Source organism: Poeciliopsis prolifica, unplaced genomic scaffold (assembly GCF_027474105.1).
Source record: "Poeciliopsis prolifica strain line A6 unplaced genomic scaffold, Auburn_PproV2 SCAFFOLD058, whole genome shotgun sequence".
NCBI lineage: Eukaryota > Metazoa > Chordata > Actinopteri > Cyprinodontiformes > Poeciliidae > Poeciliopsis > Poeciliopsis prolifica.
In genome coordinates, this window is record NW_026562433.1 from 730,990 (window position 1) to 751,294 (window position 20,305).

At 41.8% G+C, this 20,305-nt stretch overlaps 1 protein-coding gene and 4 non-coding genes across 6 annotated transcripts; all 5 read right to left on the reverse strand.

The window, feature by feature from the left end:
* Window positions 1-222: 222 nt before the first annotated feature.
* Window positions 223-295, reverse strand: trnak-cuu (transfer RNA lysine (anticodon CUU)). Its single transcript has one exon. It is a non-coding gene; the product is annotated as a tRNA-Lys (tRNA).
* Window positions 296-517: 222 nt separating this feature from the next.
* trnan-guu (transfer RNA asparagine (anticodon GUU)) lies at window positions 518-591 on the reverse strand. Its single transcript has one exon. It is a non-coding gene; the product is annotated as a tRNA-Asn (tRNA).
* Window positions 592-967: 376 nt separating this feature from the next.
* Window positions 968-1,041, reverse strand: trnan-guu (transfer RNA asparagine (anticodon GUU)). The gene has a single exon. It is a non-coding gene; the product is annotated as a tRNA-Asn (tRNA).
* Window positions 1,042-4,081: 3,040 nt separating this feature from the next.
* On the reverse strand, window positions 4,082-19,176 carry gba2 (glucosidase, beta (bile acid) 2). 2 transcript variants are annotated; one of them, XM_055060294.1, is made up of 18 exons: window positions 19,060-19,176; window positions 18,254-18,793; window positions 14,773-14,864; window positions 13,081-13,196; window positions 11,597-11,815; window positions 10,938-11,177; window positions 10,412-10,514; window positions 9,491-9,644; window positions 8,824-8,949; window positions 8,100-8,284; window positions 7,859-7,963; window positions 7,618-7,725; window positions 7,280-7,431; window positions 6,545-6,651; window positions 6,310-6,452; window positions 6,075-6,190; window positions 5,288-5,479; window positions 4,082-4,750 (listed from the first exon to the last, which is right to left on the reverse strand). In XM_055060294.1, exons 2-18 carry the CDS (start codon window positions 18,445-18,447, stop codon window positions 4,520-4,522), a joined length of 2,583 nt encoding a protein of 860 aa, XP_054916269.1. In that variant the 5' UTR covers window positions 18,448-18,793; window positions 19,060-19,176; the 3' UTR covers window positions 4,082-4,519. The 2 variants fall into 2 exon arrangements, with proteins under 2 accessions (XP_054916269.1, XP_054916268.1); XM_055060293.1 differs by having other exon boundaries at window positions 18,944-19,176.
* Window positions 14,190-14,260, reverse strand: trnag-gcc (transfer RNA glycine (anticodon GCC)). Its single transcript has one exon. It is a non-coding gene; the product is annotated as a tRNA-Gly (tRNA).
* Window positions 19,177-20,305: the final 1,129 nt, after the last annotated feature.

Genomic DNA, 20,305 nt, shown 5'->3' on the forward strand with positions numbered 1-20,305 from the left:
CCATTGTACATTCAAATTAATCATCCATGTTACCCACGAGTTGATACCCACGCGTTGTAAGATCTCAGTTTGGTTGATCCCAAAGTGTTCTTGACAAATAATTCTCTGAGCTGTTTTAAAAAAAAATATTTTCTTACTTTGCAACATTTTTTTTATCGTATTTTCAAATATATCTTCCTACATTTGATCTTTCATGAGATTGTACACCCCAAAAAAAATTTGCGCCCAACGTGGGGCTCGAACCCACGACCCTGAGATTAAGAGTCTCATGCTCTACCGACTGAGCTAGCCGGGCTGTGGAAATGTCCTCGCACGCGAGGTTTAAAATACGTTTAAAGGAGACTCGTGCTGTGCTGTGATGTGTTTGTTCTGGGAACTTTTTTTATTTAGACATTTTGTTTATGGCTTATTTTACAATCTTCACTGATTTCGTCTCCACGCTTTTCAGTTCTTTCTTTGTGCTAAAAGTATATATAGATTTAAAAAAAATAATTGTTGGAAAAAGCTAAAGGTATGCCGTCCCTGGGTGGGCTCGAACCACCAACCTTTCGGTTAACAGCCGAACGCGCTAACCGATTGCGCCACAGAGACGTGCTCTGGCAGAACTGTGTGACATTCCGCCGTTATCCGTCCAGCCCCGACCCTGTGGCTGAGCAGCAGAGTTGGTTTGTGTAGTGATTTGGCGGTCCATTATGAGACGGTTTGAGACCCGCTCAGCCCAGAGACGCGCTGACCTGCCGATTACTATTTTGGCTCATGCCATATTCTGCGTCTGCTAGAATTGCAAAGTGCAAGTCCCTTTCTTAGGTAAGTTTAAATTTGCATTAAACCTTATGTTTAATCAAATAGTTTCCCAAATAGGAATGAAAAGTATGAGTGCTCATAAACACTGATGCCGTTGTAAAGTACCTAACAAAGATAGGTTTTCATGAAAAACATATTGACCAGAGACAACAAGAAAAGACTCCGTCCCTGGGTGGGCTCGAACCACCAACCTTTCGGTTAACAGCCGAACGCGCTAACCGATTGCGCCACAGAGACCGTGCTGCAATGACTTCAAAGTGCTGAAGTCTAGGATGGCCCACCCTGTCGCTTAGCACGCAAGGCTGGTCGTGATTAAGTTAATTTACATCTCACAAATTGATCATACTTATTAAGAATATGGACGTTAATCTTAACTTGTAAAAAAATAGTGTTTTCTGTATAGGCACGCCACACAGAGTCTTTATAGACAAGACAAACTGGATAAATTAATTTCACATCTTCGATTGTAGATCACTAAAAAACTGGCTGGCTACAGTAACGGCTCTGTGGATTTCACCTGTGAGCAATGAGCTGGGCCAAATATTGACAGTACTGACTGTCCACCAGCTTCCGGGACTGGACAAAATGGCTGAAGGACTCATGGAGTGGTACCGCCAGGCTGAGGCTGTACCTCCCAAGGTGCTGTATGTGGACTGTGCCTGCTGTGTAAGTGAGGGCCTCAACAAGCTGCAGGCCATGTTTGGAGAGTGGCCAGATGTCCACATCCTTCTGGATATTTGGCATTTCATGCGGAGGCTGGCTGTTGGTTGTACCACAGATGTGAATCGTCTATATCCTGCTTTTATGCAAGCACTGTCCTCCTGAATTTTTGAGTGGGATGAGGGGTCCTTGACCTGCTTCAAAGGGCCAAAACGAAGCAGCTGCCTCAGGAACAGAGGCCGGGTTTAACCAATGCCAAATAACAAAGAAGGAGTTGAATACTTTCTGATGTAGGAGGACATAGGGAGAGAAGATCACTGTTATCTTAAACTGGGAGGTTTAGGTGACCTAAAAAGAGGCAGGATTTTACCCGAGGTTGAAAGTGTGAAGCGACCTCTCTTAACCCCCACACCCCCATCTGTCCAACGGCCAGACTGCTGCCACCTGGCGGAGGCCATCTTTGTTTGCTTCTGCAATAACTATTAGGTTCAACAACATTTCGAGTATTTCACTGCTGTTTGGACAAGTTTATTCCAGGTTAGCTACTCTTGTGTAACATAATTGGTATGTCTCATTTCATAACAGGTTCAAACTAGAAAGCAATAATATGCATTCATTTTTCTTTCTGAAGCAAGAGCAGATTCCCGCTCTACCTACCTGAACGCCTTAACAGCCAGGACCAGGATCGGGTCACCAGCAACTAGTGATGGGTCTGATGGGTTTGATGTGTCTGCACATGCATAAGGCCCTTAGACAAAGCCCAGTGTCGGTGCGCGTATTGCGTTCAGCAAGTCATGTAACCGATACAGGAACTGTTTCACAATGACACTGCCACCAAACTGTGTTTGTAAGGAAGCGAATTTGTCAACAGGATGCATTTGCCAAAATAATTTGTGATCTTTTAAAGTACAGCGTCTACATGGAGCCTCGAAGCAAATGAAAGGTTTTGTAGTTTGGGGCCATTTTGGTCTCACATCAGACAATAAGGTGTTGGTTCTCACTTTGTTGCCGTTTCATTCTCTTTTTTTTCAGTTTCTGCTTGATCTATCTGAATCCAAATTCAGCTGAAATTGACTCTTAGTTCACGTTCATATTATGTTCTGCAGGTTATGTGTTGCATATGTTTGACAGAACTGTCTTAATATATATAATATAATAGCATAAATCCACCTCCTCAATGCTGAGGCATTACAGGCATCAGAATGAATCCCAGATGCACCAAGGATAAACTCACATATACAGCCATTCTACAAATTACTCAGTTGCTTTTTATAAATTATTTCATATTAATATTAGTATTGCTTACTTCATTTTTTTTCTACAGCAGAAGATGTGTCAAAAAAGTGTAACAGACAAAATTTCAAAATGTTGGGAAACATTTTTTTTTTGAAAACTTGTGAAAAATAAACCAAGAACATGTTTGGAAACCTCCTCATACCAAACATGTTCACTTAAATTTCACTTGTTCACATTATTTATTGTGGTCTGTCAACCACGTTGCCTGCAGGGATTTTTAACGTCCAGCAGGTGTCAGTATTCAGTGACACAGTATTGACACAGTTTTGCTTTGGGTGGAAACGCTTCATGGCGCCTCATTTACCCATCACTAATAAATATATTTTTCTAAGCCGCATGGCTATCGCTTTGGCTTTGACTGCTACTGAACACGCCAATAAGTGCGCTAACACAGGAACAAACCAGTTCATGTGAACTCATGGGGGTGTTAAGGAAATATATATTTTTGGTCTGGTAACATAACGTTTACAGCCAAATGCAAATGAAAACAAGGACATTAATTTGACTATTGACAACATATCTCTACCATGATATCAGTGGTGAAGCAGCATTGTCTGATCTACCTGCCAGGTGTCTTCACCGCCGCCTCCATTTTTGGCATTAGTTTAGGCGCATGGATTACTTTATTTCACAATCTTGCGTTAGGAAAAGTCCCAATCTTCCAGAAAATTGTATACATAGAGCTATGACTTTGCTATGACTAATACATATAAGCATTAGATATGATAATGATGTAATTTTTTGATTTGAATACGTCACTGCAATACAAAAATTTTGTTCTACAAATTTTTAAAAGGATTTTTTTTTTCGTCAGGAAAAAGGAAAGCAGTATTTTCAATTTACATACGGGTAATTTGAAGTTGACTTTTTACTTTCAAAATCCATTTAAAAATGTTTTTGAAAGAACTGACAAATCATTTTCCTTAATTATTTTTCAGAAAATGTTCTATATCAGCAGAACATTTCCACACCTGGGACTGAACTCTGAAATCACTTTGGTTTTTTTCCTCCTCTTCATTTTCTCCATCCCCAAAGGCAAGATGATTTGGACTTTCCTCTGGCATCTCTATACCTTATTGTTGTCGCAGGATGCATATGTGACAAAGTTCAGTTTATGTATAGTAATTTAACATAACCTAAGATTGCTAGGTTTAAAGGATTAAATATCTGAGAAAGCCAGCAGCTCTAAGCACCTTGTTGCCTGGTACTTGCATGTATAAACTCATTTTAAAAAAAACAGTGTTAAATGCGATTGTCATGATTATCATTTTTAGAAAAAACAAGTTGCTGCAACATGTGTATACTGAATGCTTAAACGGTATCCACATATTTAGTGCTCAAAGGCACAAAATTCTATTTAATAAAAAAAAAGTAAAATTTTTTTTCCATACATTTAAATACCAATCGTCACACAGAAAAGTTGACATTACATACAGATATATGTTGCAAATACTATTGGCATATTATCAAATGTAGTGCTTGCATATGTATATGTGTACAATGTGACAACATGTTGCTGAAACAAAAGATGGCATTTGTTAACTTGCATTACATGGAGGCTTGGTTTTGAAAATGCCCAACAACACAAAGCGTAAGACGACTTGCAGTGCCATCAGAAAACTCCTTCAACGTGATTGTTTAATTATAACAGTGTCTGATTTAGACAATGAACCACTGAGCCGAACAAACTAAAGAGAAAGGGATTCCCTGTTAATTTTGTTGAGAATCGCCGTTTTGCGTTTCTACAGTAGGTGACACATCAGGTCTTGATCTCGTCGGCGTCTCCGGTTTTAGCTAGATCAGCGTTGTCCCTCTGGGACGTGTCAAGAGCGAGCTGCATGGCCCAAACACTGAGAGGCCTCATGTAGGCCAGAGAGCGGTAGATGTTCCTCTCGCAGTAAGCTTCAGGAGTCTGGAAGGCCATTCCCAGCCGCTCCCACACTGTTCTGTAGCAACCCTCTGCGGTCCGCATACCTTCCTCCAACATACCCTGAGGAATGGAAAAAAAAACAAAAACATCAACGTCCATGTTGCCTAAACACCAACACAAAGCTGTACTGAATTATCTTGTTAAAAATGTGACAAAAACAAATATTATTTGGTAGTATTGCTCTATATTTAGCTGCAGTTATCTTCCCATAAACTCAGCCATGATTCTGCCACCACCATGTTTCACTTTATTTTCCCTTTCACAAAACTGGAAGAACATGGTTTCACTTTGGCTCGAAGGTCTAACTGAAAATCTGTAGTTTTTGTAACAAAATGAAGACATGTATCAATTTTTTAAAATATGAATCAAGCTCATTAAACAACAAACTGAGCTTTGAACAGTCAAATTTATTCAATGGAGAACTTTAAAAATATTCAGCAATGGGTTGATTTAATTTAGTCATCCCAGTAGAGACTTTATATTATCATTTCTTTAAATTATACAAGTAGACAGGCAACTTATATAATGAAAACAATACTGGGCCTAAAATAAACCCTTGAGGAACACCGGGGTAAAGGCTCAGCTGCTTCCACTCACCTCATGAATCATAGTTGCTGCCAGCCCGTACACGACTCCGACCCAGACCTCGTCTGACTGGACACTGGAGCGGTCGGGCACTCCCTCGGGACGCATGCCGTTAACGGCGCCCATGTGGCCTTCAGAGAAGCTCATAACATTCAAGTCATAGACGGATTTCAGTGCGCGCCGGACCTTTTCTTTGGGAAACGCCTGGAAGGAAAAAAGGACGGGATTGTAAGGCAACGTTCATATCAAAACGAACTGGAAAGCATTGGCTGTGTGGCTGTTTTTACAAAAGTCATGCACCACTTTGCAAAAAATGTTCATATCCCTGGAAACTGCTCAGAGTTTTGAACTTAAAGATGCAGCCAGAGCTACAATTAAATGATCTAAGTCAAAGCAAAGTGGCCCAGACCAAAATCTAATTGGTGGCCAAACACAAAAATCAATGTTTACAGATGCTCTCCACTCAGACATACTGAGCTCCAGCTGCTTTGCAAATAAAAATAGACACATATTTCCGTACTGAAAACCTGTACAGAAAGATTTCAGATCACTACATCTGGATGGAAGTATCCGCTATGTCAAAATTCATTTGACAAATATGTTTCCATCTTCTCTCTGTCTTGGAAATACCAAAATAAATACCTTAAGAGAGCGCAAAGTTGTTTTTTTTTTGCAAATTGGGGGAAGTAATTTTGAATTTTGCAGTTTCCATGAGATACTAATGAGATACTTTAAAAGGCATAAAAATACACTGATGGAAAAGTATTTAATAACATAGATGGGAGGATGTTTAACTCACCTGGTAGGCTTCTTCTTCCAGCCCAGACGCTCTGAGGAACCAGTGTCCGGCACACTGATCAGACATGACGCTGTTAGAAAGCGCCCTCCCGCTGCTGTCATAATTGTAATACTTTCCTAAACATCAAAGGGGAAAAAAAAGGATTATACAAGCTTTACTTCATCCCTCTGCAGACATGAAGATGTTCTACCTCAGTGATCAAATGTGAAACTCTCAGATAAATGTTGGAGCGTACCGTTCCATAAGAGTTTATCAAAGGCTGCGCTGCCTCTCTCCAGGAGGTCTTTGTAACGCCGGTAAGCCTCTTCACTGTCCACCAGTCTGGCCATTTTACACATCACACACAGGGACGCCAGCCACATCCCACCACAGTATGCACTGCTCGATACAAAGAGACCAAACATCGGCAAACTTGTAACTCAACTGCAGCTGTAAGGACTCCAGAACACCTATTAGGAAAACTGCCTCACCTCGGTCCAGTCACAATCCAGCCATCATACGTCTGATCTGCATATCCCGAGTTTTCTATCAGGCCATCTCCATCCTGGTCAAACTTCATCTCAGACTCCATCACAGCCTAAACAATCCGTTATACATCATTAATCCTCAGAGAAGCAAAGCAGGTAAGTTCTGAGTGAGTTTATGCTACAAATTAAGGTTGAGTGAAATAATCCATGTCGATTCCTGGTGCAAAAGTTCACCTCTTCATGACGTGTCATGCTGTCAGTGCAGCAACAATGTTAGCTCTGTTAACAGTTCGGTACGTTAGCTTGTCACATTGATTGGTGAGTACTTTACTCTGTCATTTGCATAAGATCCTTTTAAGTTCCCATCCTTCTGCAAACATTCCACAGAGCTATTCATCAATGGTTCTATTCAAAGGAGAACGGCTTGTTCAGGTAACCCGGATCAAGGTTTTTGAAAGGTTACAGTTTCAAACCTGAGAAATGTTTCCTTACATCTTCTGATAGTTTGAAGTCCTTTTGTGGAGAAGGCAGATAAACTGCAGAAGTTACATAAGGTTTCTCTGCCAATGAGCAGCCTGCTAAAAGCTACTAGAGCATATAGACAGTAGCTTCATTTCATATTTTATACATTTTAGGGTCATTATACAGCAAGAATCTGATACTGGTCAATACCTAGTGAAAACTTAGGTGGACATTTTTAAATAAACATTGATCAAACTATGAATTTAAAAAAAAAACCTGGCAGATGGGCCACATGTCCTGCAGGTACTGACTGTCCTGGGTCAGATGAAAGTCCCTGTAGACCTGCAGGACAAACTTCAGGTTCAGGTCCTTCCAGTCTGCAGTGTCGTGGATTAGGTAAGCGTTTAACCTCTGCCAAGGCTCGTCATCTTGGAAGAGAAATGTGTTGCATAAACAAAAAGATATACAAAAGTCAAGCAAGTAAGAGCCGTATAAAGGCGGCTAGTTGTGAAGAACAAGGCATCAGTCAGGTTGAAATCTGTAATTCAGTCGTAAACGACAGCAGCAGTCCGCTGCTCACAGTGACGTTATGATCTGGATGGTGTCTCCCCTACCTGGGTCTCCGATGTCATGAGGCACCACGTTTTTTGTCTTGACAGGAGAGTAACGGCCGTTCATCAGATGCAGCCTCTCTGTTGGATCCTGCTGCACCACGGTGCCAGCTGAGGGAAGATTGACGGGTTAAAAGATGGAGCACGTTTTCACGATGGGTGGAAATTGATGGCGTAAAGATGGTGTAGGACGGTTCACTGATGAGCAGTCGGGTTACAGAAAGGGCACTAAGATTTCGCTCACCAATATCATATTGCAGACTCAAGGCTAGCTTGGGCCACAGCATGATAAGTGCGAAGGAGGCGTAGAAGTGCACGTCGTACGTGTTATACATTCTGTATTCGTGACCTGGAAAACAGGGCAACATTTTATTGAATCTGAAATTCGTCGCTGTTGTCTGAATGTTTTATCCCATTTAAAATAAAGCAACAAAACAGTGAATGTTTGTGTATTTTAACCCACTAATGATTCTCCTTTTTCCTACCTTCTAGGTAAGCAAATCGGCCGTACTCCTTGACGAGAGCAGGCTGAGCTGGCAGACCGCCGTCCTCACTGCGCACACCACCGCTGACGTCAGCGTCCTCTGAAAGCTCCGTCCACACGGTCCCTCCGTCCGCTACGAAGTACAGCTCGTTAAACAGAGCGGACTTGTACCAAGGCGGAAGAGAACTGGGCCACATGGAAGAAACGTAATTCGCAAACAAGCAAAAAAACAAAAACAAAAAGAGAAAAAGGAAATGCCTTGGCTTTACCATTTCTTTCAGTTTAAAATACTAAATTTGTAAATTTATTACTCACACAATGACGCATTTCACATATTTTTCTGTTTATTTTGATAACCGTGGGTTACAGCTAATGAAAACCCAAAACTAATCTTCTGCAGCACTGGTTTTACTGATGTATCCACAGATTTTATAGAAAAGTTCAGAGAAAGGGAAAAGTATGATCAAAAGAAAGGTGAACAAGGTTTAACGACATTTCTGTATTAAAAATATTTTTTCCATTGGTTTTTTATGATGTTCTAATGTACTAAGAAACTGAACCATTGTTTTTCGTCAACTGTAATCCATGAAAAAAAGAAAAATCCATCCATTTGTCATCTTTCAGTGGCGATGAGCAGAAATACATTTGAAATTTGTCACTTCTACAATATATAAAAGTTTGATCTTTCATATTTTATTCAGATGCATCTTCTGAAACCAAAGTACCTGTCCTGTAATATGGGTCTCTGCCACTCCTCAATGGATTTCTCCCATTGTCTGTAGTGTGTCAGTGCGTAATGGCTGAGGGACGGAGATGCATCTCCTTTGTCCCCAAAGAAACGAGTATATCTCCTGTAGAAAAAAATAAAACAAAAATACTTTGTTTAAGAAAGAAGGAATCCAAGATAAGTCAAGGTTAGAGATTAGGGGCACGCATCTATCATTTCTCACAAAAATTTTTTTGTTTTTTTTTGCCTTTTTCTTCATGTATTGCACTTAAAAGAAAAGTAACTGGCTCTGATGGGATGTGAGGTGAATAAGTAATGAGAAATGTCACCCTGATCTAAACCATGGCTAAGCAAATTAAGGCAGGACTTGTGGGCTCTTCTTGCACTGTAACCTGAGAACAACGGCAAAGCAAACAAGGGAGGAGGTATGCTTTGCGTATGTGACGTTGAAGCTCAACAGCCAAACCAAGTAAACAGGTAAAATAAGTGCAGTGTTACATGTTTTAGCATCAAGTATCAAGTTCTTACAACTGTAGATCTTAAAAAGATGTAATATCAAACTAATTTAAGACAACTAAATGTTAACTTCTGGTGTTGAAAATGTATTTTTTTTTTCTTACAACCACGACTTCAGATCCCTGAACTGTGACTATAGTAAGAGTCACCTGACGTGTTCCCTCTCCCTGGACCCGAAGGTGATTCTGGGCATGTCCCAGGCCAGGCAGAACTCCAGGCTGTTGAGTTTATGAGCCGGCACCGAGCAGCTCACCGCCAGCGCAGCTGCCACCTTCTCTCCCCTCTGGGTTGGCGGGCTGGATCCTGCACGGATCAACAAGTGACGAAGGTGAATCGGACAATAAACAGCATCTCTGTCTAATTCAGATGAAGATGACACCTTCATATGTCCACATTTGGATCAGAAGAAACCACAGCCGTAATATTGAATCTATCTTTATTGGGCGTATTTAAAAACTCTTTCAATTTACGGTATTTTTGCATCACAGCATAATAATAATAATAAAAAAAGATGTGTTCTGAAATGATTTAACTTCAAGGGCACAAAATAACTTTTCTTCATCAGATGAATGACTCCCTGTGATTCAATGACTTGTTGAAGGGCTTTTGGAAACAATGACTGCTTTGGTGTCGGGAGGAGTTTCTGGTTGACTCAAAGATTTCAATGTGCCAAAATCATGACTCCTCCATCACCGTGCTTGGTAAGAAGTCATTCTAGCTGCTACGGACGGCAAGAGTGGCGGCAATCTTGGCTTTGGTCTCATCTGTTCAAAGAACAATCCAAACACCGTCTCTCATCTCATCTAAAGATAAAGGATTTATTTTATATTTTAATAGAAAGGTAGACAAAAGAATATAAAATTGGGATTTGCTTATTGTAGTCTGTAAAATATAAATAGTTGAAATTGAATGCATTATCTTGCCGTTACATGTCGGCTGATGTTCACCCAGCTACATTTAGGGGGCGATTAAAATGTTGCATAGTTGTCCTGGGTTTTTTCTGCATTAAAAATACTGCAGCTTGGTTCGGTCCCATTTACATGTTTCGGATGATAAGCTAGCAGATTAACCTGTGGGGGAGTCCAGTCGTCCGTCGGTGATCAAGTCGCTCCACAGACCGCTGCAGGTTCCTTTTGGACTGAAGGCCGTCTGATGGCTCACCTCCCTGTCAGCCTGTTGAAGTTAAAAACCCACAGTTGAGTCATGGTGCAGTTACTTTTATCAAAATACACCTAAGTAGGCCTGTGATCATAAATTTCTTCTCATTGTCTCAGAAATTATAACGGTAAACGATAATAGTAAGGGCATAATAATGCAACAACACATTTTCAACAATCACTGGAACTGGAAGACGCTTTAAAGTCATTAAACAGAATACCAGAAACAACAAATTAAATGAATTATGATGTTTCTAGAAACAACACTAAAAAAAAGGGCCAGATGAGACCAAAGCACCCGAATGAAAACTTTTGTCATCCAGGTTTTGGTAGAAAAAGAGGAAAACAATAAATCATGCAAATGAAAATTATTGAGCTCGTTTTAATTCGTCGTGCGATTAATTTATTTCCCGCTTCTGACAGCATGATTGAAGCGAACCTGCTCTCGTGCTGCGATGCACAGGGTGTAGGGGTTCGCTGCGGTGCAGTGGTGCAGCAGGACTCCGGACACCGCCTCCCCGTCCTTCTCCAGGTGGAACGGCTCGTTCCAGTGGCCGCCGCTCTTGTCGTCCTTGTGTCCCGACCCGTTGACCATTGTAAACATGATGGAGACGTCCAGAGCGTAGTCATTCTTGTTCTCTATGTCCCACACAAATACAGCCGCTGGGAGACTCGAGTCCTGAGGAGAGGCAACGATACTCGGCAGGTTTCTTCAGACATGAGAAACGTACAGAAAAAATTTTAACTCTTGCGTACAGAAAAGGCTTTAGGAGAACTATAAATTTAATTTCAGACTGATATCTTATAACTTTATTAATCTGATGGTTATATTATGTTTTTACTTTTCTTTTTGTCTGTGCGCCACATCCAAGGTTAACTATTGTTTTCCACGGCTGCAAAAAGGAGCCAGACTCTTTCGTGTGTTTACGATTCTTTGTCCTCGGCGTAAAAATGATGCGTTGACTGTCTGGCAAAGCCTCTCACTTTGACCTGATCAAGAGTCTTGCACAACTTTATATTTCCAGAAAGATCTTGTCGTGATTTGTGTAACAGACTCATTTTTAAGGCAGAGCGTGCAGTCAGAGAAACGTCACCGACCTGGTAGTCATGAGGGATGACGGGGGATATCTGCCGACAGGTGAGGGTGACGTTCTGACCCGGCAGCTGGTACACGGTCCAGGCGCGGGGGTACAAGGCGTGATAGAAGGCGTACTCTCCGCAGTAGCCCCAGTTCCAGCCTTGCAGCGTGGGCGGACGCTCCACGGACAGAACCTGCTGGTAAACTGTTTGCCCTCCGCGGCGCAAACACACAGTGAACTGCAACAGGAGAAGAAGAGGCTTAACTATGCTGACGAGTAAGATGCAACGATCAGCTTTAAAGGCACACTTCTGTTTGAATAACAACAGTAGCGATTGGGAAAGAAACAAGTTTTCTCACCCTTTCCTGAAAACTGAAACTAGGAAATTCCAAGAAAACGTTTTTCAGTCCATAATTACTGTGCCTATAAAGATGGCATCTCATTAAATAACTGAGTGCAATAAATTAAACCTGACTCAGTGATTGCATTTACAAATTAGACTAGATTCATTGCGCTTTAACTAAACAACAAATCCATTTTTACACAGTCTGAACGAATCCAAAGATATGACAGACAGACGCACTGAATAGCCTTTTACTTGTCAGTACAAAGTTCGGATCAAGATTTTCCTTCTACAAGGATTTCAACAAACTATTTTGTGTAAATGTTTAGAACTTTTCTGCAGGACAATCCACACAAACATCGACGTGCATCATTGGTTGGGTCACCAGCAAAGATCTGACCTAAACACCACTGAGAACAATATGTACATTTTTATCGCTCTGTTGTTCCCAGTGTAGCTCAAGTATGACAATATCAGAAGAAATATAATCAGTCTATCTGCTAACATAGCTTCCACTAGCTACCTCTAGTTGTCACTGTTACATAAGATGATTGATAAGTGGCATTTCTTTAGTTTCCACAACTAACAACTGGAAGTTTATCTAAACATGTGAATTTGTAAAAGTCTAGCAGCCTTCATTTGGCAAGCAGACTCCCAACACAGATGGGGAAAAAAATTTAATCTACTCACAGTGTCTCACTGAAAGTGTGACACAAAAGTAGACTTTCTGAACTCAGTATGCAGCCCGCGCCTTGTATGGGCTGCCTAAAGTGTGCACTGCGTCTCACCGGCTAGTTGCTGCTCACTCCTAGCAAGACTGAAAGAAAGCTTCCACAAAAGAGAGTCAAACTGGGCTAGTGAGAAGTATTCCCAGCCTTAAAAACATCAACAGTCATGATGGGAAGCTACACAAGCCATGCCCATCACTTTTATTAGTCATTATAAAAGTACAGCTGGCCAGGTTGGGCAACATGTCTGTTGTTACGTCAGCATGTGAGCTTCTTGTACCATTATTATTCCATAAAAACCATGTCATCCTCTTTTTATTCTAGTCTACTACAAAAGCAAAATTAGGCCCATTTTTCCTGCATTCCCAGTCAGATGCCCCATCATGATGACAAAGCAAACTCCAAGCAAAAGACTTTTGGGTTATGAGGTACCTGGTTGGCTATGACGGTTTTGTAGTGGTACATCCCAGGGTTTAGCTGCCATCTGCAGAACTCCCCCCTCCAACCTCTTGTAATGGTGCCGCCTCCGATACCGCCGAGAGGAGCACCTGACCACGCCGGCGGAAAGAGGAGAGTGGTGTCAAAGAAAGGATGAACGGATGAGCTCACTCATGGCTAATGCCAACTCTATGAAAACATGAAGGTTTACATAAGCTTAATCCAGCTCTGCAGAATAACAAAAGTAATTCCAGTCTAGCCTTAAACAAATCCAATGAGTTTTGTCTAAGGATTTATTGGCCTCCTACTATTATTGGCCTCCCTGGTAAAGATGTTTCCAAAAGCTTTTGGATAAATAGTAGTTGTCCTATCTACGCTGCAGTTCTCCAACACCGAGCTCTGAATACATTTTTGTATTTCCTCAACCAGCATCATAAATTTAGGCCAGTGACCATGTCCTTGAAGAGCGCATAAAAGAAACTGACCTTTGTGTTGTGCCAACAGAAAAACAGACGTACATTTGTCTCCTGCGATTTGTTAGGAATGACAACAATTGTTGCACCTTTTATTTTTAGAAAACAAATAATCTATGTGAAGAGGTTTTATTCGTATTAAATGATGTTCCTTTATGTGTCATATAAATGTAATGTTTTTTGAATCACAGTCAAGGTGTTTTTCTGTGCAGCTGGAAACGGTGTACAAACTAATGAACCAAGATGTGTCTACTGAAGTAAGTTTTCCAGGGTTGCTGAACTTCCCCAGACAGTTATTTGGGACCTTGCTGTTTTTCCCGTGGCCTTCCCTGCATGGAGATTGAGTGTTTAGTTTTCACCTCTCATAGACATTACAGTGAATGAGTATACAAGGTTTCGTATGTTTTCCTTTGTTTCTTTTGTTTGGTCTTAGAAGATTGAGTCTCCGCCTCGGTAGTAAAGAGAGATGAATAAAGTAACTATGCAACTCTGGGTTCCTCAGAGCGGATCCTAATTTGTGCCTAATGCAGTGGATTTCTTGCTCTTCGTCTGCATATGTATTAAAGATTGTTTTTGCTCCCTGACTTTTGTCTGGACCTCAGTCTCTGAATTGTGCACTTCACAATTTGGTGCATTGGCCGGGAATCGAACCCGGGCCTCCCGCGTGGCAGGCGAGAATTCTACCACTGAACCACCAATGCAACATGTAGGGGGTGCAGGAGGCAGGATACACAGCACACCGTCTGTCAGCAGATGATGGCGGCCCGTGGGGACACTGCAGAGCTCAATGTCCCTCCTCGCCACGGCAATGACAAGTGTTGAAGCACAAACTTGTCCTCCATCCAGCCCTTTTCCTGACACCTGACCATCTGCGACCGCCATGTCAACCTTAAACTGCAGTCTGCCAATTCGGAGCCAAGTACATACGGGGACCAGAGCGTGTGGCTGCAACAGGAGCCTGAGTGAAAAATAGACAGTGGAAGAGCAGCAGCCACCATGGCCACACCCACTAGTGACATTTTGTTTTGTTTATTCACTGAGAACTAAGCATCCACTAACTGGAGCTGAAGCAATCACTAGTGAAAAACAGACTTACATTTGTCTCCTGTGATTTGTTAGGAATGACAACAATTGTGGCACCTTTTATTTTTGGAAAACAAATAATCTACCAAAAAGTTTTAACTATTCTTCTCTAGAACTGAATTGAACTAACCATATATTTGCCGTAGAGGCACAGATCGAAACATATCGATGAATGGAGCCTTCTTCTCCACTTGAGTCTTCTTGTACCACCATTTAAGATACCTGGAAAACATGCAGAGGAAAATTAAGTTGTGACAACTTTGCACTTTCACTTGAAGTGAGGAAGACGAGTCAGGTGATTCTTCTTTGGTCGATTTATTAGAAGAATGAGGAGACGCAATGCCAGGAAAGAAAAGGCAACGAATTAACAATTTTATACAAGATTACAACAGCGGGTTAGTCCATAAGATGATCGATGCCTTCCTGCACAATTCTCATCTCCCTTCACAGCTCTGTCTGAGGTTTCTCCCATATACTTGGATTCCTCCAGTAGAATTTCAACCAAGCCAACCAATGAACAGAAGGTGAAGTTGTGAACCATTATGATGATTTTTGTTGCCGTTTTAGGATTGTAAACTGTCAGTTTTAGAGGTGGCAGTGGAGGAAGTGAACACCTCTAATAGACGAGTCTTAAGTTAAAGAGTAAAATTTGATGCGTCTAGATGTGTGTGTTCCATATAAACATAAGTGTTTATGGCTCGGCTGTGTTTTATCTCGGCTATTTGACCTCGCCGTCTTCCAGTGCACTCCACCATGAGATAACACATCTCCACGGCAGAGGCTGACCGGTTACCCTGCTCCGACTGTTGCAGATGAGCATTCAGACCCCTCCACAGAAAGCCTCCTTCTTAAATCGACAATTTTTTCACCTTAACATGTCAAAATATCAACAGCAACAAAAAAAGTGAACAACACGACTAGTTTAAACAAAAGCAATTTATTTTACTTTTAAAAGCCCCGAACTGGTAATAAACACATTTTCTCCCAGCTTGTTCTTGTTTCTCTCCTCTCTGGAGCTACAGGAGTTTCCAGGCCTTTAGCACTCTCAAAGCAGGACACACACACACACACACACACACACACACACACACACACACAGAGAAAATAGAGGGAATTGTGCAACTACACAAAGAACAGACTTGTAAAACGAGGCCAGCACACTCACAGTCTCAGGTCTACTTCATCTGAGCGCTGTTAATGGTGCGCACACAAACGTGTGTGTGTCTCGGCGTGACGCGGGGTTGCCCAGTCAAATATTAATTAGGCACTGTAACAAACCCGTTCAAGCTGCTTCCAGTGCCCAGAGCAGAGTCAATAATCTGTTTACGCTCCAAGCTCCGAATGGAAACACGACGGATTTTATGTTAATATGCAAAAAAAAAAAAAAAAAAAGAAAAAGAAAAGCAGCACAAGGCTGTGTCTGTTGTTGTGCACTGGTGTTTTCTAATACAGGAAACACGCTCAGCACTGCTGATGTGCAGAACTAACAGCCCATGAAGCATTTAACCTACATTTTTCAGGCGACACAATTCCCCATTTGTGTTTTGTTGTGAAAGAACAAAGGATCAGCAGCTTTATTACACTTTTACAACATAATGCGAGGCTTTTTTTTTTTTTCTTTTGCAAACTGAAATGACAAACCATCGCACAGAAATGGATCAATGCCAAATCCAGTGATTAATCAGCGGGTAAAAACAAAAAGGTGAAAAGTTTGAATTCCAGCAGCACATATTTCTTTTTTGCCTTAATTCAAACCTCCTGGGTCAAAACTTGCTTGGGCTTCTTCTTGCTGTCGGGTATGTCTCTGACAGCTTTGCACATCTAAAGACCAATAGTTTTTGACCTCTTTTTATATATATAGAACATCTCATCATCTGTCTGACTGAAAGGAGAAAACGACCTGAGCATAAATTTTAAAGTTTTACTCAAGTCTGTTTTAAGGCCTCCAAGTTCCTCACAGATCAGCTTATCATGAAATTACATAACACAAAAAGTGGATTCTGATCACTGCAGAATTTTACTTTAGGGCATCAAACAAGAGGGGGCTGAACAGGAATGCCCAAATTCCCAATGAGTTCAACAAATATGAACACTTTTCAGCCAGGCTTGGCAAATCTGCTCACAATGAAGGTCTGACATCAGCAGCCAGCTGTGAACAATACCTCCGCATAAAGAAAGCCCAGGCTGTACTGAGGCCGAGATGAATGGACTCGACCGAAGCGTGTCATTTGAAGCCACTGCGGGCTCAGACTATTGTCAGGACACTGCTGTTTGCGGCCCAGCTGAAATGCAAACAATGGTCTTCGACCCAGTCCAGATATGTGAACACAGAGCCAACCTTGAACCCAACCCAGGTGAGCTTTGCTTTGGCTGCCAGCTTGCTGAAAACTCCCAGTAACCATATCTTAGAAAACATCATTGACCGCAAGCCTCAATATTCTCCAACACCGAGCTGGAGGCGATGTTCTCTCTGAGCAAAGTTTATTCAGCGCACCAGTTATGATGCCATAAATCTTTGCAATAATTAACAAAAGCTGCCATGGCAACAGGGCCGACTGAGGCACACCCTGCATGAGCTCTGCAAGCATCACTGTACGCTTTCCACGTGGGCCGAAGTGACCGTTTGAACTGGTTTTTAGGGAACTTGTAGGATCTCTGAGCACAAATAAAGAAATGAAACAACTTCATTGTGTTTGCTCCCAAAGTAAGAAACCCTCACACTTGCGGTACGTCATACTACGTTTGTACGCAAAACGCTGACATATTTTACAGAGAAAATGACTGATGAAAACGCAAAGCATTGCTCGACTCACATGTTCTGCATATATTTGACTGCAGCAAGTAAAGGCTGCATGGTGGGCTGCTCGAAAGCTGCTGAATATGCTTACTTTGCACAATCAAGAGCTTTCTTACTGGAGTATTTTTACCTGTGCAGCGCCTTGAAAATCTATTTATATACACTGAACTTTCTTCACATATCATCAGAACTTAAAATATCGTTTGTTCACTAATGGGTGTTCTATGAAATACATATTATTTACTAATTAGGTGACTTCTGAAGGCAAATATTTGCACTGGCTTATATTTAAGAATATCTGAGTAGAAGAGGGGGATGGGATTGTACATAAGTGCACTCCAAACATTTTAGAAAATTAAGCATAACTTGCTTTCCTTTCACTTGCATTGCTTTGTGTTGATCTGTCTCCTTAAAGAAATACAAGGGACTGCTGCTGTTTCTTATAATCTGATATATTAGGATCATACAAGGACTCCAAAGCCTTTTCTTTCATCAAGACCAAAATGCAACATCTGGAAAGTAACTTTAAAATTACATTACTACAATCCTTTACTGGAGGAGAGGTTTTGCATTTCCTTAGAGAACAGCTAAACACTCTGATCTTTGAACTTGTAGCTGACCTAGATTCCTTAGGTCGGAAATATTTCCGCGTCCAAGAAAGTGTCACTGGTGCTCCGTTACAAAGAAAACACCAAAATGGCAAAAGTTGCTGCTAGTTTTATACCAAGACTGCACAGGCATCTTATCAGGAGAGCTTCTGAACACCGGTTCAACATGTTTTGTTTTCATATTTTAAATTATCTCTGTGCCTTACCTGATTCCCAGGCCGATGTGATCCATAACATTGGACAGTGAGACATCTTTGGCCTGAAAGGGCTTCCTCTTCTCCTTGAATTCGTGCGCCAGACAGATCCGCCACCCCTCCTTGGGCACCCCTTGTCCCACTTCCTGAGAAACACATCTGCTCATGAGGTCCGCCGTGGACTTCTCGCCCCACTCCGAGCTCATGTCTGTGCAACCTTTAACCTGAAGCAGCCGAAGAACCTGGTGAATGGGATTTGTCCACAGAGAGCTGCCACCACCTTTGGTAAACTGAACAAGCTGAGTGAGGGTTTTCACCACAGCGGTGGAAGGTGTTACAGGTGTCTCTCCACTGGAACTAACTCACTGGATTGGATGAGTCAAAGGGGGCGACCTGATGGCCTCTTGATGGATGAGCAGTTGGTGTTTGTTCTTCAGGGTGGAGGCTCTGGTGCCATATTTCTGCTACAGCAGTGGGAGCATCTCAGTGGGGTTCCAGTGTGGACTTTCTCCAGGAAGTGCTGAAGAACCTTCTGTTGACCAGCACGAGCTCCTGCGACACGGCAAAGACAGTAAAACAAGGCGTTTAACGACAAAACACGAATTAATGCATCCAGAAAGCCTTATGGAGAGATTATTTCTCAGCAAGCATCTCCAGAATTGCAACACGTTCATATTTGACAACACTCCCAGCAATCCTTACCTCCCTAGTCAACAAGTATTAGCTTAAAATATCCATGGGCTTTGAGGATAAAGTCCAGCGGAACCCGAGGCAGCCTGCGAACCACAACGAATTGTCTGAATTTGTTTAGAAAATACCTGCGTTGCAGCGTCAACGCGACATAGCGGAAAGCCGACCCTCTCCGAAGAGGCTGTAGCTGTTTTCAGGGCGGAGCTCGGCATGTAAATCCGCTACCGGCTGCGCGGGAGCTAATTTTCACCCGCGCCTTGACTCGCAGGGACAGGCTTTCCCTAGAAACGGTTGGAAAAAATGATTCGTTTCACCGCGTTTTGGCGTCATCTACGTTCAACTTGCACATTTAATACATGCATTGCAGCTACAGCGCTGTTGTTCATATCGAGGAGTTTTGAAGTAACCATTGAAAAACGTCGGGGAAGCAAACTGTGCCTGACAAATTTGACTCTGGAGAGCGGAGCAAAAAATACATATAAAAGGATGCGCTTGGCATCTTTTTAACAAAAAAAAGAGAGAGACAGAGGTTAGATATATTCCAAGATGTCGTACTTTACAGCTGTATAAAGTATGATTTAATTAATTTGTAGGTCAGTATGTACGAATGTTCTTCCGTTTAATTCTAACGTTTTCATCAGTATCCTGCGATTGTCGCGCTGCAACTGCCCCGTAGTGCATGTCTTATGGCAAGCTGTTTGTGTATTTAGTCGAAATCCGGGACTTTGACTGAAGCCCATGTGATTTGGGTCAGGACTGATGACGAGCCCGTGAGAAGAATTTTCCGCCAGACTTTAGACAGGGACAGATTTAGGAGGCGAGCACCCAGCAGCTTCCAGGTGTTCATAACTCACAAATTCAGAGGAAGGTGTAAACCTAATCAGCAGTTCCTCATGAGAGTGGTCATATCCTGTTTTTTCCGGTTGCAACCACAAACTTGATGATTCAGAGTGGAAGTGGAAGGAAATAAAAGCCTTGTGTTGTATTTTGTATTATGTTTAGCCCCCTTTTAGAACAATATAGGCCTATACTTTGCTGCACTTTACAAGTTGGAAAGTTTTGGGGAATATTTCTATCTACTTTACATATCTAGACACTGATATTTCACCCCCATTTGTTATTTGCAAAATAACTAACAACAGTCTTTTAGGACTTGCAATCACATGACGACATGACTCCCTGGGTGGCTGCATCTCATCAGAAGCTTTTACTGCTTGCCATAAATTCTCAATGAAATTGGGAAATTAGGAGACTTGGACTAGGCCATTCTGACATAACTTGTGCTTTGGTCTAAACATTCCTATGTTGTGTTGGAGTCCTTGCTCTGCTTAAAGGTGAACCTCACATCCAGTTTTATGTCTCTTATTGCAGCCT

Bases quoted from the DNA above. Each gene is read 5' to 3' on its own strand.
- gba2 (XM_055060294.1), bottom strand. From the start codon at position 18,447: ATGAGCTCGGAGTGGGGCGAGAAGTCCACGGCGGACCTCATGAGCAGA. The intron at 6,453-6,544 runs GTGAGGCAGTTT...TGTATCGAGCAG, and splicing joins TGGATTGTGACTGGACCGAG to TGCATACTGTGGTGGGATGT. The intron at 5,480-6,074 runs GTGAGTTAAACA...TTTTCCTTCCAG, and splicing joins TGGAAGAAGAAGCCTACCAG to GCGTTTCCCAAAGAAAAGGT.